Here is a 15,283-nt window from a genome sequence, read left to right on the forward strand (position 1 = left end):
AGAATGAAAAGAACATTCGAAAATCAGTCTTTGTAATGTGCAACATTTGAATGGAAATCCCAAAAAAGGCGAATAACCTAAAAAACAAAAATAAATTAGACATACTTGAGAAACAATTTGTTATTCTTGTAAGACTTATGCTGTAATTTAAGGCAAAACTCTTAGCTTTGCACCGTAAATAAATTAACTTAAAGTAAATTTCTGCTTTAATATCCTGGGTGACAAATAACTCCTTAATTTTGGCGCGAAATTACAGCGTTAATTTATAATTTCACATGTGAAATTACAAAATTACTATGGCAACGTTTCCTGTATCTCAGTTCCCGTAAGATGGCGTCCAGGTTTAAAAATGTTACGGATGAAAGAAGTTACGGCATTAAAAGAAGTTGCAGGTAACCTAAATACGCGAAATAGCGCAATTAAATGGGTGAGGGTTTTTGAGAACTGGTGTGATGAAAATCACCTTGAGAAAAACCCTGATAGGGTTCGTCCTTAGTAGTTGGATAAAGTACTCGGACAGTTTTTTGCCTGCGTGTGTAAACCAACCACAATTGTGGGCGTAATTTGTCACCCATAATATTAAAAGATGATCAAATGGTATACTGGTAAAATTAGAAAAACATTTCACGCGCGTTTTGTCAAAATTCTTATAATTTTCCGAGCCTTTTCCGTCACCATTTGATTACATATGCAAATCTCGCTGGCGTTGTTACTCGTAAAAGCTGACATTTGAATTCTAAAACTCCATTCAAATTTCAAATACTACTGGTCACGCGTAATGTAGATTGACTGAAGAAAATACAACAAGTATATTGACAACACGCAAAACAAGAACTAAAAAAAAAAACCATTTAAGACCAAACTGAAACGATAATTCGAAGCTCCAGTACTCAAAACTCTAAACACTGAGTAGCTTGTCACTTAATTCCAGATGTTGTTTTTTTAACAGTTTAATGGCAAAATAATTTCCTCTGTTGTCTTTGTCTTCAGCGCGTAAATCACGATATCGTGACCCTGAACGTGCGGCTGGCAAAGAAAGAAGGATATTGATTGTGGTCAAAGAAGTAGACAAGTCCACCCCGAGGTGTCCCTCCTACATATATGTTGTATTCAAGTGGCTTGAATGTTAACCAGTCTTTATCAAAAAATTATTAAAGTTCCTAAAAACTTCTACAATTGTCAGAAGTAAGCGCCTATTCCCAAACATTTGTGGATCACCATGCCAGAAATCAGATTCAGCCGTGGTGGACTAATTCTTTTTTCATTGTAGTGACGGATAAATGCATAAAATGCATTAGACATAGGGCGTGGTTCTACGGGGGTGTTCACTTCTATAAGGATGTTACTGAAACATTACGCCTGTTCTGATGGTAAGAAATTATCTTTCCACATAAACAAATTCATATTTGGGAAGTAGATTCCCAAAATTATTTCAATTTGTGGTCTAAAAGCTGCATACTTTAGATTGTCTCATTGTTAGGTAATATTTTTTTTTATCACGGGCAGCTTTCCGTTACAATTGGTCGTAATTTTGGTGCTTTATTCACGCACTACAACTATTTCGTACCTAAAGAACACTGTTAAGTCTTACCGATGAATTTAAGTGCTATTATACAATAAGGATCAAGTGACAATGACAATCATACTCTCGGCGATTGTAATCTTTGTCTACCCAAATCTTGCATTGAAACATAAAGACATGTACTATATCGCAGTGCAGACCAGGCACTAAAGACCTACTACAATATGGAATTAGCAAATTGGTCTCTCACTCAATACTTGTTTCCTGTTTAAAATGTGTTGTTTCCGTTTTCTGTTAACGCCATAGACTCATGGTCCATCGCATGTTCTGGCGTGCATATTCAGGGGCGTTTCCACTAATTTAATGAGGGAGAAAATCACATTCACCTACCGCTGCGTCAAGAGGTTAGCTCATCTGAAAATTATAGTAGAAGGCCTTGTTATTTAATCTACTAGTTAAAATCATAAAATGAAGGCTTGCGAGGCCTTGCCCTTGCATTTTTTTTTCGGGATGCTAGCAAAGCTATAGCCGCAGTACTCCCTGGATGCTTACCTTCACCCCTCTGTCCATTAAACAATAAAGAAGAGGTGGTCAATGGGCAAATGCTTCCGTTCAAGATTACCAAAAGCAATTATCTTATAACGTAGGGATAAAAATTCCAAAGTATTTACAAAATGTTTGCAACATTCCCGAACTGTGACATTATAGTCCAATTTCATGCATCGGAGAGTATAAATAAGGCACATTGGTCTTGAGCTAGGTATAGTCATTCATCAGTCTTTTGAAGTATTTCTACTGAGCTGATCTGAAAAGAGTGGACTTCATGGAGCATAAAGTTATTTTTACAGTAAGTGAAACAGATTCAGTGTTCTAGATTTAATTGTCTAAGTTGAATTTAAGCTGTACTGTATCTTTTTAAAATTAATTTATTGAAAAGTTACTTAACTTTTTGATGTATGTAGATTAGCATACAGAACACTATATCTTGGTAAAACACTTGCTTAGTTATAAGACGGTTTTCCAAAAAAATAATTTACTGAATTTATCTATAGTACACTGATATAAGAGGTATCTGGTTGTTCACAAATGCATTAAACGATTACCTTTTTCATTCCGAATTGCACACGTTTTTTCAGTATTTATTTCATTCAGACTCACTTTTACAAGTTTAGGTAAAGACTTGTTCAATTCTGATTGTAGCTCATAATATTTCAGTTAAACGAATGTAAATATATGAAACATATATTTTGAACTGCAGATGAAAGATCAAATAGAAGAAACATCATCGTATATGGCAGCTTTAGAAAGAGAAAAGGAACACGGTCCAAGAACGATATAAATAAAGGCGATTAGTCTTGAACAAGTTACAGTCAATTATCAGTCTCTTTGAAGAAACATACTTAAATTTCAGAAAAAAAGAAATATATAAAAGATATTTATACTGCGGATGAAAGATCAAATAATATTTCAGTTAGACATTTTACTATATAAACATTTTTTAATCACGCAGCTTATTTTTCTCTCATAACTTGACAGAGGATTAACCATTTATCAATTTCAGTATTTATTGTCGAGATAAAACGACGATTTTCAATTTAACAGACATGCCCTCCTTAGTTCAAGTAGAACGTTTGTACTGAAGAAGGGCAACGTATCTGCCGAAACCTGTCTGTTACATATTTGTTGTCCCTTGTAAAACACAGCAATGAGAAAGAGAAAGTAAAGGTTGTCTTTTAAATACAATTAGGCTTTTACCGAAAACGTTTCTTGGTCACTGCCATGTTTTATTCTTGCTTATTGGCTTTAGATGGTGGCCGTACTCCTGTTGGGTGCTTCGAGAGCTTATACCAAAAGGGTCAAACTCTTTAGCCTTATTTCCAGTTACAGAGAAGAAAAAGACGATCCTATGACTCCTTGTCCCGGTAATCTTATCATGGCCGTTGATCAATCAAAAACTAACATGGCTACTAGTCTGGAGGTGAGGTGCAACGGAACACTGAGGACAAATGATTCACTGTCGAATGATCAACTGACGAGTGAGTAGAAAAAATTGTTACTCTTTAGAGGTTTCTTTGTGAGCAGAATGAACAAGCTAATAAATGAATGAATAAATAAATAAATTTATATCTGTATAAATGTCTAAAGTGTAATGCAGAAGCCGAGATTAGGTGCCAAAGGGCAGCGCGTGCTAAACAAAATGCAAAAGTCAGTACTCTCAAGTACACTCATTATCTCCCGCACGTTTAATGTGGAAGCGATAGCAGAACTATAAGAAAGACAATGACTTTGAAGTGATTTTAATAGTTAACTTTAAAAGATTTTAATTTGTAAAGCTTTTGTATTTTATTGAAGGCATTTATTTTATTCAACGTTGACTCTCAGTTTTGTCAACATTATATTTTCTTGCGTATTTTATATACGGTGTAAATAAGCTGGTTTGCTCATCACCTCATAGGTTAAGCAGGCCACCCTATAAAGTTGTTTCTCACAAATGCAGCTGTACGTTTTATACTACATCTTTCGATCAATCAATCAATCAATCAATCAATCAATCAATCAATCAATCAATCAATCAATCAATCAATCAATCAATCAATCGATCAATCAATCAATCCGTCTGTCCTTTCATTTGGCTAGTCGTTTACAGAGAAATCTCACATGAATCACACACGCTTTTTTTTAATTTCTTTTCTTAACAAGGATTTAAGATGATAACGAAAAGAACTAATGCAGGAAAGGGGAAGTGCATTCAGTTGACGTGGAAAGGTTTCGAATATGCACTGAAGGTCATCAATGGAAACAATACAGTTTTTGTGGTGAGTAAAAAGAGCTGTGGAGAGGTCGTCCAAAAAAGGCGGCAGTATTTCTTTCTTATTGGCTCATAAACTGAAAGGAGTAACCTTTTGAGCCGATATTATGACCAGAATTTATTTTCTTACCACAACATCTCTACTTGCTCAAGCATGCAGGTCATTAACACAAAGGAGATGATGCCTGGAAGAAAATTTTCTCATTTATTCGGCTACATTGAACATGTGGACATAGCTTATGAGGAAGCTTTGCTTACAAGCTTAGCAAAGTTCATTTTACTTTAAATTAGCTAAACCCAAACTCCATTTTTACTAGCGCAAGGCTTGATTCTCGACATCACTTGGCTTTTTCTTAAAAATAATAACAAAATAGAGCTTGGAAGGATATGTGCTTTCCACTCACCCTAATACAGATTAATTTACTTTTAATTAAATTACAGAAGCAGCAATGCAGTGCAGCTGGTAATGACTTCCTGTTCAAGGAGATTCCTGTTGAAGGATTTTACACCTATGAACACAATGATAATGGAATGTATCTCACTTGCAATTGTGATAGAAAAGCTAGATTAACTCTAATACGGTCCAGTAACCGACATAAGGATCGGAAAATCCGATTTGTAAGAAGTACGCGTGTTTAAAACAGTGTTGGAAAGAGATCAAGGGATTTTCAACAATAATTGAGAGCATAAAGAATCCACGCTGTCGAGCGAGCAAGCATTAAATATTGTTTTCTATTTGTTCAAGACGCTATCCTTGATTGAAATTTTGGATGAAAAGCTAGAAAGGGTAAAAGAAAGATGATCTTTACTTATTTTGTATACGAGCAGAAAATATCAAGGCTTTACCAACTGTTATTATGCTTTAATTTAAAATTCACAATAGGACATTTTCATGATTGCGTCATTTGACTACAACTTTCAAACTAGTCCTTCAGTTGTTTGTTTTCACATGCTAATTAGAGCTATTGCTCTTTGCTCTCCACTGGGATTACAAAATTTGAATTTGAAAAGGAAAACGAAATGATATCTGGTAGTTGTAGTCAATTGACGTCATCATGAAAATGGCCTAAAAGGCCATTTTCATGATGATGTTCTAAGAAAGAAAATCAGTTGTAAACGAATTCTTTATGTGAACGATAGAACCAAATGAAGGGTAGAGTCTGATGTTGCCTTAAGCTAAAATTAAACTTTTTGAATGCATTTAAGTTACTGAGTTGTCTTCCAATGTCTTTAATCTCGTTATCTGCTACTAATCCGACTCTAGGGGTCATGGCGTTCCATAAAATGGAACCTCTATTAAGTGTGTCGAGTGTTGTATGAATCGGGTGTCGAAACGTGGTATCAGCAGCGAGTCCGATACTCAGAGAGACGGTCTACCAGCCCTTCTGACAAGAATATCCTGTCATAAACATGGGCAGAGAGGGATGAAATTTATTAACCTGGGTTAGGGAGAGAGAGGATTGAGAAAGGGTATGGGAGGAGATCACCCTGTTTCAACAAAATTCAATTTCAAAATCCATAATCGTCACTGAATAATTAAACAAATTTCCATTTTCATCCAAAAGAGTAGCCTAAAAAGTCTACATTTGTATCCCTCTTCAAAAAGAAAACCCCGTATAACTACATCTAATTACTTCCAAAGACTCTCAAGGTTCTAAATTCCAGCTTGTATCGATCCATATAGCATTGGATGATGCTGCTAGAACCTTCTTATATTTTTTTTATTATTATTGAGAATACACACACATACACAAGAAAACGAAATTGCAAGCACTACTACAAAATATCAATACAAGGTATCATCTACTAGATCATTTACATATTCATTCTATAATAATATTACGAAAGTGTTACATGGTAAGACCTTCCAATGAATATTTCTGATTGGGATTTGCTAAAAATAATACACATACACACAAGAAAACGAGATTACAAGCACTACTACAAAATATATACAAGGTATCATCTACTTGATCATTTACATATTCATTCTATAATAATATTATAATATTACGAAAGTGTTACATGCTAAGACCTTCCAAGGAATATTTCTTGTTAATATTTGCTATAAAATCAATCATGGAAATTTCACTACACAATATCTTTTGATTATATAAATAACACTTAGCATATAAAAGGGTGAAGTTGAGGTTTTTGACGAAATACGAATCTACATTTTCATCATCAAATTTTCTACCAAATAATATTTTTATATGTGAGTAGCGTAAGGAGGTGGCATTTTCATTATTGAATCACTTTATAACTTCCGAAAAAAATTGTTTTGTCAAAGTACAGTTTTGTAAAGTGTTAATAATTGAATTGTTCATTTGGCAGTACTCGCAAAACATATTGTCTTTTATACCATACAAGAATAACTCCTTTTTAATGACTATTATTCTATGTAAAAGTTTAAAGTAAAATTCTCTTAGCTTATTGTCTTTGCATAAAAATTGGATTTCACTGAAAAAACGATTCCAGGGGGATTTGGTCTTCCCGTAAATCACGAGCCCAGTTTGTTTTCGCTTTGAGTTCCGTTTTCTCCGTGTTAATTAATAATCGATAATAATTTTTGTTTTTCATTTTAAGTAAGTTAATAGAGGTTTCTGATGAAAGTGGGAACATCTGTTCTGACATGAAATTTGTTTTATCTATGACGGTCGCCCTCGCCATCTCTAGGAGATGCCTAGGGATTGCGGAGATGACTTGCCAGTAAGCAAGAAAATTACACTTTACCTGATATTTCTCTATAAATTCTGGGTACGGTAGAAAATTACCGTCCGAATTTAGAAGATCCTGTATAAGGTATACACCTTTCTTCAACCAATTTCTATAAAAGATAGTAGATCCATCCAGCAGAATATCTTTGTTGTTGAATAACACAAATTCCTCATATGGAGAATCTTTGTAGGATATTTTTAGCTCTAGAAAATTTTGAAGAATCGATTTTTAGAACTAGGGTAAATTTATCCGCGCAAGAAACTTCTTGTCATAGTTACATCTTAACAAAAAATTAAGACCACCAAATTTTTCCAACAGATAACTGGGAATGACCTTCCAAGATTCCTTGTAAGTTTACCCTTCAGGTAAAAATCTCGTAATCCATGCTAGGTTCAGCGACTTTTCCATGACATCTATACTGGGTGCGCGTATACCTCCTTTGACATAGTCTGAGATCATTATTTTACCTTTGATTTTGTCTTTTTTCTTTCTCCAGATAAATTTGAATATGGCAGAGTTAACAGCATGTATATAGTCACTTGAGATGTTAAAATTTGAAATCATGTGAACCAGTTGCGAAATTCCAAGGCATTTGGCTATGAGGCATCTTCCAAATATTGTAAGATTGCGACAGTTCCAGATGTCCAGAACAGTTTGCAATTTCTGCAGTTTGGCTTGGAAGTTATATTTTTCATTTTGCTTTTCGTCATAAGAAATGTACGTCCCTAGGACTCGAACAGGCTCTTTAGGCCGCTTAAATCCGAATGGTTTCTCTTCACAATGTCTCCAAGGCCCCGAGCCACAGGGCTTTAGTTTTCGAGGGGTTTAACCTTAAACCAGATATGTCGCCAAATTAAAGTTGTCTAATTCAGTGATGGCTCTTCTGACTGAATTGCTATTCTTATTCAGGAGGGTGGTGTCATCGGCAAATTGACTTATTTTAAATTCCCTTAGAAAGATATTGATTCCCTGAATTTCCTTGTCTTGTCTGATCTTACAAGCTAAAGGTTCAACTGCGAGAATAAAAAGATAGGGGGATAAGGGACATCCTTGTCTAACTCCTCTTGAAAGTGCGAAATAGTTTGTACTGAAACCATTATTTAGGACAGCACTCTGGGTATTAGTGTAAAAGGTAGAAACCCAACGTTGGATGGATTCCCCGAAGTTGAATAATGTAATTGTTCTTTGGATAAAATTCCATTCAATTGTGTCAAAAGCTTTTTGAAAATCCAGTTGTAGGAGAATACCTGGAATGTTCTGGATTCTTGTTTGTTCCAGAATGTCATTGATGAGTCTAATATTTTCACCAATGTACCTAATCCTTTTATAAATCCTGTTTGGTCTGGGCTAACTAGAAGCGAGAGGACTTTTTCTATTCTCTTAGCAATCACTTTGGATGCAATTTTGTAATCTAGGTTAAGTAGCGTAATTGGGCGCCAATTATTTAATGAGGAAAGATCAGAGTCTTCTTTCGGGATAAGGGTTTTAACGCCTCGGCGTTGGGAGATAGACATCTCACCTGCGTTGTACGAAACATTGAAGCTATCCGCAAGATCTTGGCCGAGTATATAAAAAAAAAAACAATTATGAAACTCCCACGTAAAACCATTATCTCCTGGCGATTTTCCCCTTTTAAAAATTCGGAGAATATCTTGGCATACATTAACAGTAACCTCACCTTCCAGTTCATCTCTTACTTCATTTTCAAGTTTAGTTATGTTTAGGTTTGTAATGAAGTCATCAAACGGATCATTACCGGCCGTGTCCAGAGAAAACCGCCAGGTATGCCCGGTATGCCCGGTACAGCGATTGCGATTTTCGCCGATCGCCGCGATCGGCGTATAAAATCGCAGATATCGGCGATTAAATTCGCCAGCATTCGCCAAGTGTGCCCCTTCCCACGATTGTATACGCTCTTCGCCGCGAATCGCCAATAAAGTTAAACAATCAGGTTGAGCTTTTTTATCATATGACTTTCAAAACGCCCTTCGATGGAGCCCGGGAACAAGGTTGAAGTGACACATCGTCGTGATCGGCGAAAAAAATCGCCAGGTGTCTCCGCATTTCGCCGCGATCGTCGTATAAAATCGCCAGGTGTGTCGCCGGCTTTAGGTTGTTAAAACGTTTTCGTGGAAACGAAATCCATTATCTAAAATCAAGAGAGGATGAAGATTCATACCGGTTTGGATGATGAATATTTGTTCTAAAGTTTTGTGGGTTTCTGTGTTAACACGATGAAGATCTAGAGAAATGTTTAGACTGCCATGTGCCGACTGGCAATCAACTCGGCAGTTTTAAATGCGCGCGCACGGTGCAAAATTTGCCCCTTTATTCACTACGTGGACAAAATTTCAGGACGGAAAGCATACCAGAACATTCCTAATGAACTGTTCAACTGTGTCACCCAAAATTGCCCTCGCTTTTATATCTTCGTTCGTGTGGACTGAATGAGCGACAAAATGAAACGGTGACAGGGAATCAGGCAAATGAAAGCCACGCTAAACGAGAACATTCTTATAGAACTGTTTAACTGTGTCCCCCCAAATTACGTGACCATTGGAATGATGTCTCAATATTTTGCTGTTTGTTAATCATCAATTTGTGTTAATTTCTTTTCAGTTTAGATTGTAGGAAGGTTTTAGCGTGAACGAATTTATAATAATCCTTTATGGGGGACATGGACTAGCGACGCAGGATCGATCGATTATGTCGTTCAGGCTTCTTAGCGACCAGTTTTGTGAGTTTTGAGAGTGCATGAAATTCAAAAGATAACAATTATATTTCCCAATACTAGACCCATTAATCAATATCTTCGTCAATCAAGCGTTAAAACTGTTCAAAGCGCAAAGAGCTTCACTGACCTATTCCATGGAATAATCTAGTTCTCACTAAAGGTTTCCTGCACTTACAAGTATTCTAAATATATGTTCAACCAAGTTTAGGCTGGCTTAACACAGACACTTAAAATTGCCATCTTTTACTGCTAAACAATTGTCGAGCGGCATACAACTGCGCGTAAGTTAAAATTGATAGCGTTAATATTGTTCCTTCTTCAACTTCTTGTTTTTATTGTGTCGTAGTATAAACATTAATTAATTGGTTTTCCTGCCATTAAGGATCATGCAGAAAAATGTGATAAATTGTTTGTTATTTTCTTGAACAATAACTTGAACCAGGGTATATGAGGAAAAATGCGAAATGGAGTTTTCAGTAATTGTCTTTACAATGTCTCAAACAATAACTTGAAGCAACTTTCTTACCTTAAAAAATTTAGGACTTTGACTGTATGGTTTCATTTCAATGCAAATGAACCGGACATCGTCGCGGCACTGGTTAAGTTGAAATGTTTTCGGAATTGTGTAGGCTTAGATCGGAGCTGTCTGCGTTTAAACAAATTTTAAAAAATCTGGATATAGCTGTTAAGGGAAAGAATCATAACATGCAATCCTCATACAAAATCAACTGAATGATCAAATTCTGTTACATTTTTTTTTCAGTAAATATGGATATATGAAACATATCTTTGAACTGCGTGTGACAGATTAAATATTTACGTAACTTAAGCAGTTGCGAAAAGAAAGCCTGGGAGGTAAGGGAGGGGCTCCTGGAGATATTTAATCTTTATTTTAAAAATGCGTTTCTGTTTGATCTTTTTTCTTAAAACCGTCGCCTACCTGTCAAATATTCGCTTTTTTAAGGAAAACAATCACATGACCAAGTGTCACTTGATCTATAGCATAGCTTATTGTATGATTGTGCGTGAAAATATTATACCTTTCTATAAGCAAAATTTCGATTTAGTGTCATTGGCTTTGTTTAAGGTACCTCGAATGTAGTTTGGACCTTTGCTTCTATATATCTCCGTTTGAGTGGGTGCTTCGAATGAGCTTTAACGCCATCCGGGTGGATAATTTTTGGAATGTGGTGAACTGTTTCTTTGGCAATAAAAACGATTGTAGTTACGGACCGCCTAGTCTTTGTTGCTTTGCACGATAATGGTCACGCTTCCTTTCAGTTCCATTTCTATAGCTTCTAAAACATCCTGCACTGGTGTTGTATCTCCTTCGTAGCTAGTCCTTTGCGTAATTAGATTCTTTTGAAATGGCGTATACTTAACCTATTCAATGCATTTAAGTTATTCACTGGCCAGGAGGTCTGAATATGGACCTCCCGGTATGTACGTACGCAAGAAACGTATCTTTCGTACGTGCTTTACTTAAGACCAAGGGCACAGTTTTTCCTTATACGGACCGACCAAGGGCAGTGCATAACACGTTTCATTTTTTTTTTCTGTTTTTTAGTTTTTCCGTAAGATGATCAAGGCGACTTGGTTTCAGGGTGCTACGTCGCACTGTCACTCTCTAGGTAGATAAATTATTAGATTTAATGACCGATAATAAACTAGGAAAATTTCTACGGGAACTCTGAAATCTCGCTGGCGATGTTTAAAAACTGTAAAATTTGAAAACTCTGTTCAAATGTAAAAATACTGGTCACACGTGATGTAGAGTGACTGTAAAAATACAAATACATTTTGACATCACGAAAACAAAAAAAAAAAAGCCAATATAGACCAACATAATATAGTGTCTAGACACTCACTGCCTTGTGTAAACTGACGAAAGGGAGTTTGACACGGTTAAATGGCAAAATCAGACTTCCTCTCTTCTCTTTGTCTTCAGCACCTAAACAACAATAGCGTGACTCTGACAAGGTGCGGGTGGCAAAGAAAGACGGATATTGATTGTCAGTATAGGAGTATTCAGGTCCACCCCAAGTTTTCCCTCCTACATATTATATTGTATCCAAGTGACTTGATAGTTAACTAGTTTACAAGTCTTTATCAAGAGTTAAAGTTCTCAAAGACCTCTACAATTGCTAGAAATAAGCGCCTATTTCCAGAAATTTATGGATCACCTTGCCAGAAATCAGATTCAGCCTGGATGAGCAAGTTCTTTTTTATAATGAGTAAATGGATGAATGCATTAGACACAGGGCGAGGTTCTACGGTTCTAAATTCCCGAAATTATTTTAATTGCTGCATACTTTAGATTGTCTCATTGATAGGTAAGCAGCTTTCCGTTACAAACGCTCATAATTTTAGCTGCCTCATCCACGCGCTACAAGTATTTCGTACCTAAAGAACACCGTAAAGCTAGTCTCTCGGATGAATTTTTATACAATAAGAGTCAAGTGACAATGACAACCATGCTCTCGATGATTGTAACCTTTCTTCAGCCAAATCTTCCATCTTAACATTATATACTGATATACTGATCTCACTAGTCGTAAAAGAGAGAAGATCAAACACTACAATATGGAGTTCCTGCTCCGAAGCTAGTTCTTTATTTGAATTCTAATAATTTGTTGTTTCTTCTGCGCACTCAGAAGTGCACTCATCTTTGTAGAAGAATGCTTTAGTTTAACAGTTGAACTCACAAAAAAAATCGACTTCGAAGGCCAACAATCTTCCTTGTGAAGCTATATACAATAAAACTTTGGGTAAAAAACAAAACAAAACAAAACAAACTTAAAACATTTTTAGAAAATTAACCCCTGACACAATACATGTTTCCTGTTAAAAGTTCTTTGTTTCCGTTTTCTCTTAACGCCATAGACTCTGTTGAGTGACGGTCGATTGCAACTGTTGAGTAAAGGAGTGTCCTACAGAGGCGTTTCCGCTAATTTAACGGCAAAGAAAATCAAATTCAGCTACCATGCAGAGGCTAGCTAATCCGGAGTTTCTTTTAAAAGGCCTTGCTATTTAAAATTCTAGTTAAAATATGAAACGAGGGCTTGCTGTGCCTTTTATTTAGAGCTGTGGGAAGGCACATTTCCTACAACGGTTCCTCCTTCTTCCCTCTTTCCAATAAAATTAAAAAGAAAAGGTAGTCAATGCGTATTGCTTCCGTTCACGTTTACAAAACGCAATGAAAGGATGAAAATTCCAAAGCATTTACAAAATTTTTTGCTACATTCCCAAACTGTGACATGTATAGTTTATTTTGAAGCATCGGATAGTATAAATAAGGCGCATTAGTCTTGAGCTAGGTACTGAGTCACTCATCAGTTTTTGGAGTATTTTTACTGATACAGTTACGTTGGCTTCATGGAGCTTAAAGTTATTTTCGCAGTAAGTTAAAACAACAGATTTGTTCTATATTCAATCGTTTAAGTTGAATTTATGTTGATTGTTTGTACTTTTTATATTTAATTTACTTAAGTGTTTGAAGTGTGTTCGTTAGCACGCATCATAAATTATCGATATAACAATTGCTTATTTATTAGACGGTTTCCAAAAAAATAATTTACCGAATTGTTTTAAAGTGTAGTGAGACAGTTGTTTGGTATAAGAGCTACCTGATTTTTCATAAATATATTGAACGATTTCCTTTCATTTTGTTGAAATCATTTTTTAGTTGTTATTCCATTCAGACTTGCTCAGTCTTTCAAGTTTAGGTCAAGACTTACGTCAATTAGAAATTTTACTATATGAACATTTCTTTATAATCACGCAGCCTATTTGTTTTTCTGATTACTAAACAGAGCGTTAACCATTTATGAATTCAGTATTTCCTGTCGATATAAAACGACTATTTTCAATTTAAAAGAACTGTTTCGGCAGCCGATACTTTCGCCTTCCTCAGTTCTTCAGTACGCAGGAAGGCAGACGTTTCTACCAAAACTTGTCTGTTAATCATTTGTTGTCCCTTGTAAGACACAGAAAACGTTTCTTGGTCACTGACATGTTTTATTCATTGCTTATTGGCTTTAGATGGTGGTCGTACTCCTGTTGGATGGTACGAAAGCTTATCCCAAAAGGGTCAAACTCTTTAGCCTTATTTCCAATTACAGAGAAGAAAAGGATGATCCTATGACTCCTTGCGTCGGTAATCTAATCATGGCCGTTGATCAATCGAAAAATAACATGGCTACTAGTCGACTGGAGGTGAGGTGCAACGGAAGAAGGACAGATGATTCACTGACGAATGACGATCAACTCACGAGTGAGTAGAGCAAAATTATTCTTATTCAAAAGAGGTTATTGGTGACTGAGTAGAATTAACAAATAAACGGATAAATAAATAAATAAATAAATAAAATATAGCGACTGAATAAATGAATGAGGGTATTCGAGAACTCTCTAGAGTGTAACACGGAAGGTGTCAATCAATCAATCAATCAATCAATCAATCAATCAATCAATCAATCAATCAATCAATCAATCAATCAATCAATCAATCAACCAATCAATCAATCAATCAATCAATCAATCGACCGATCGATCGAGCGATCAACCAATCAACTGAACTCCCGAATCAATCAGTCCATCCATCCATCTATCCGTTCGTTTAGTATCTAGTTTATTAATCAATTACACACCTGTTTTAACTCTCTTTTTTTAAAAGGGTTTAGGATGATAAGGATCAGAACAAACGAGGGAAAGCGGAAGTGCATTCAGTTGACGTGGAAAGGCGTGGAATATGCACTGAAGGTCATCAATGGAAACAATACAGTTTTTGAGGTGAGTGAAGAGAGCTTTGAAAAAGAAAAAAAGGGCCAAAAAAGGAATCGTTGTTGCAGGCTCTGTGCAGGCTGCAGTATTTCTTTCTTATTGACTCAAAAACTGAAAGTCGTAACCTTTTGAGCCACTATACATGACTATAGTGACCAGAATTTACTTTCTCACAACAGCATCACTACATGATGAAAGTGCCTTTTTTGCTGGTACAAGGTATTATTCTCAACACCACGAGGGTTTTTGTTACTCTAAGTCGTTCTTTTCAGATTTTGTGGAAAGATTTATAGAGATGATAGAGGGATGCAAGGCAATGCAAGAAAAAACAAACCTTTGAAGGATATGTGTTAAATTTTTTACTCAAATTAATTTAGTTTCATTTAAATTACAGAGACAGCAATGCAGTACAGCTGGTAATGACTTCCTCTTCAAGGAGATTCCTGTTGAAGAATTTTACACCTATGAACACAACGATAGTGGAATGTATCTCACTTGCAGTTGTGATAGAAAAGCTAGATTAACTCTAATACGGTCCAGTAACCGACATAAGGATCGGAAAATCCGATTTGTAAGGAGTACGCGTACTTAAATATGAAGAGTTTAAGAAAAAGATCAAGGAATTTTCAACAATCATTAAGAGCATAATCATTAATCATTTATAATTAATTGTTAAGAGCATTAAGATTCCACGCTCTTGAGCGAGCAATCATTAATT

The 15,283-nt window shown here is 35.8% G+C and overlaps 2 protein-coding genes across 2 annotated transcripts in view; both read left to right on the plus strand.

The window, feature by feature from the left end:
* The first annotated feature begins 3,482 nt into the window (after positions 1-3,482).
* Positions 3,483-5,012, plus strand: LOC146471401 (uncharacterized). The gene is made up of 3 exons (XM_085121061.1): positions 3,483-3,558; positions 4,223-4,338; positions 4,773-5,012. The coding sequence occupies exons 1-3, from the start codon at positions 3,483-3,485 to the stop codon at positions 4,968-4,970; spliced, it is 390 nt and encodes a 129-aa protein (XP_084977187.1). The 3' UTR covers positions 4,971-5,012.
* Positions 5,013-13,114: 8,102 nt separating this feature from the next.
* LOC146471402 (uncharacterized) overlaps positions 13,115-15,283 on the plus strand; it is a 2,307-nt gene continuing 138 nt past the window's right edge. Inside the window, exons 1-4 of the mRNA XM_085120917.1 lie at positions 13,115-13,182; positions 13,825-14,056; positions 14,459-14,574; positions 14,960-15,283. The exon at positions 14,960-15,283 is cut by the window's right edge and continues 138 nt beyond it. Of these exons, the coding sequence (XP_084977043.1) occupies positions 13,159-13,182; positions 13,825-14,056; positions 14,459-14,574; positions 14,960-15,157 (570 nt within the window). The 5' untranslated portion in view covers positions 13,115-13,158 and the 3' untranslated portion in view covers positions 15,158-15,283. The remainder of the gene's footprint in view (positions 13,183-13,824; positions 14,057-14,458; positions 14,575-14,959) is intronic.

The sequence above is a fragment of the Pavona decussata genome, unplaced genomic scaffold, assembly GCF_977016875.1.
Source record: "Pavona decussata unplaced genomic scaffold, jaPavDecu1.1 SCAFFOLD_105, whole genome shotgun sequence".
Classification (NCBI taxonomy): domain Eukaryota; kingdom Metazoa; phylum Cnidaria; class Anthozoa; order Scleractinia; family Agariciidae; genus Pavona; species Pavona decussata.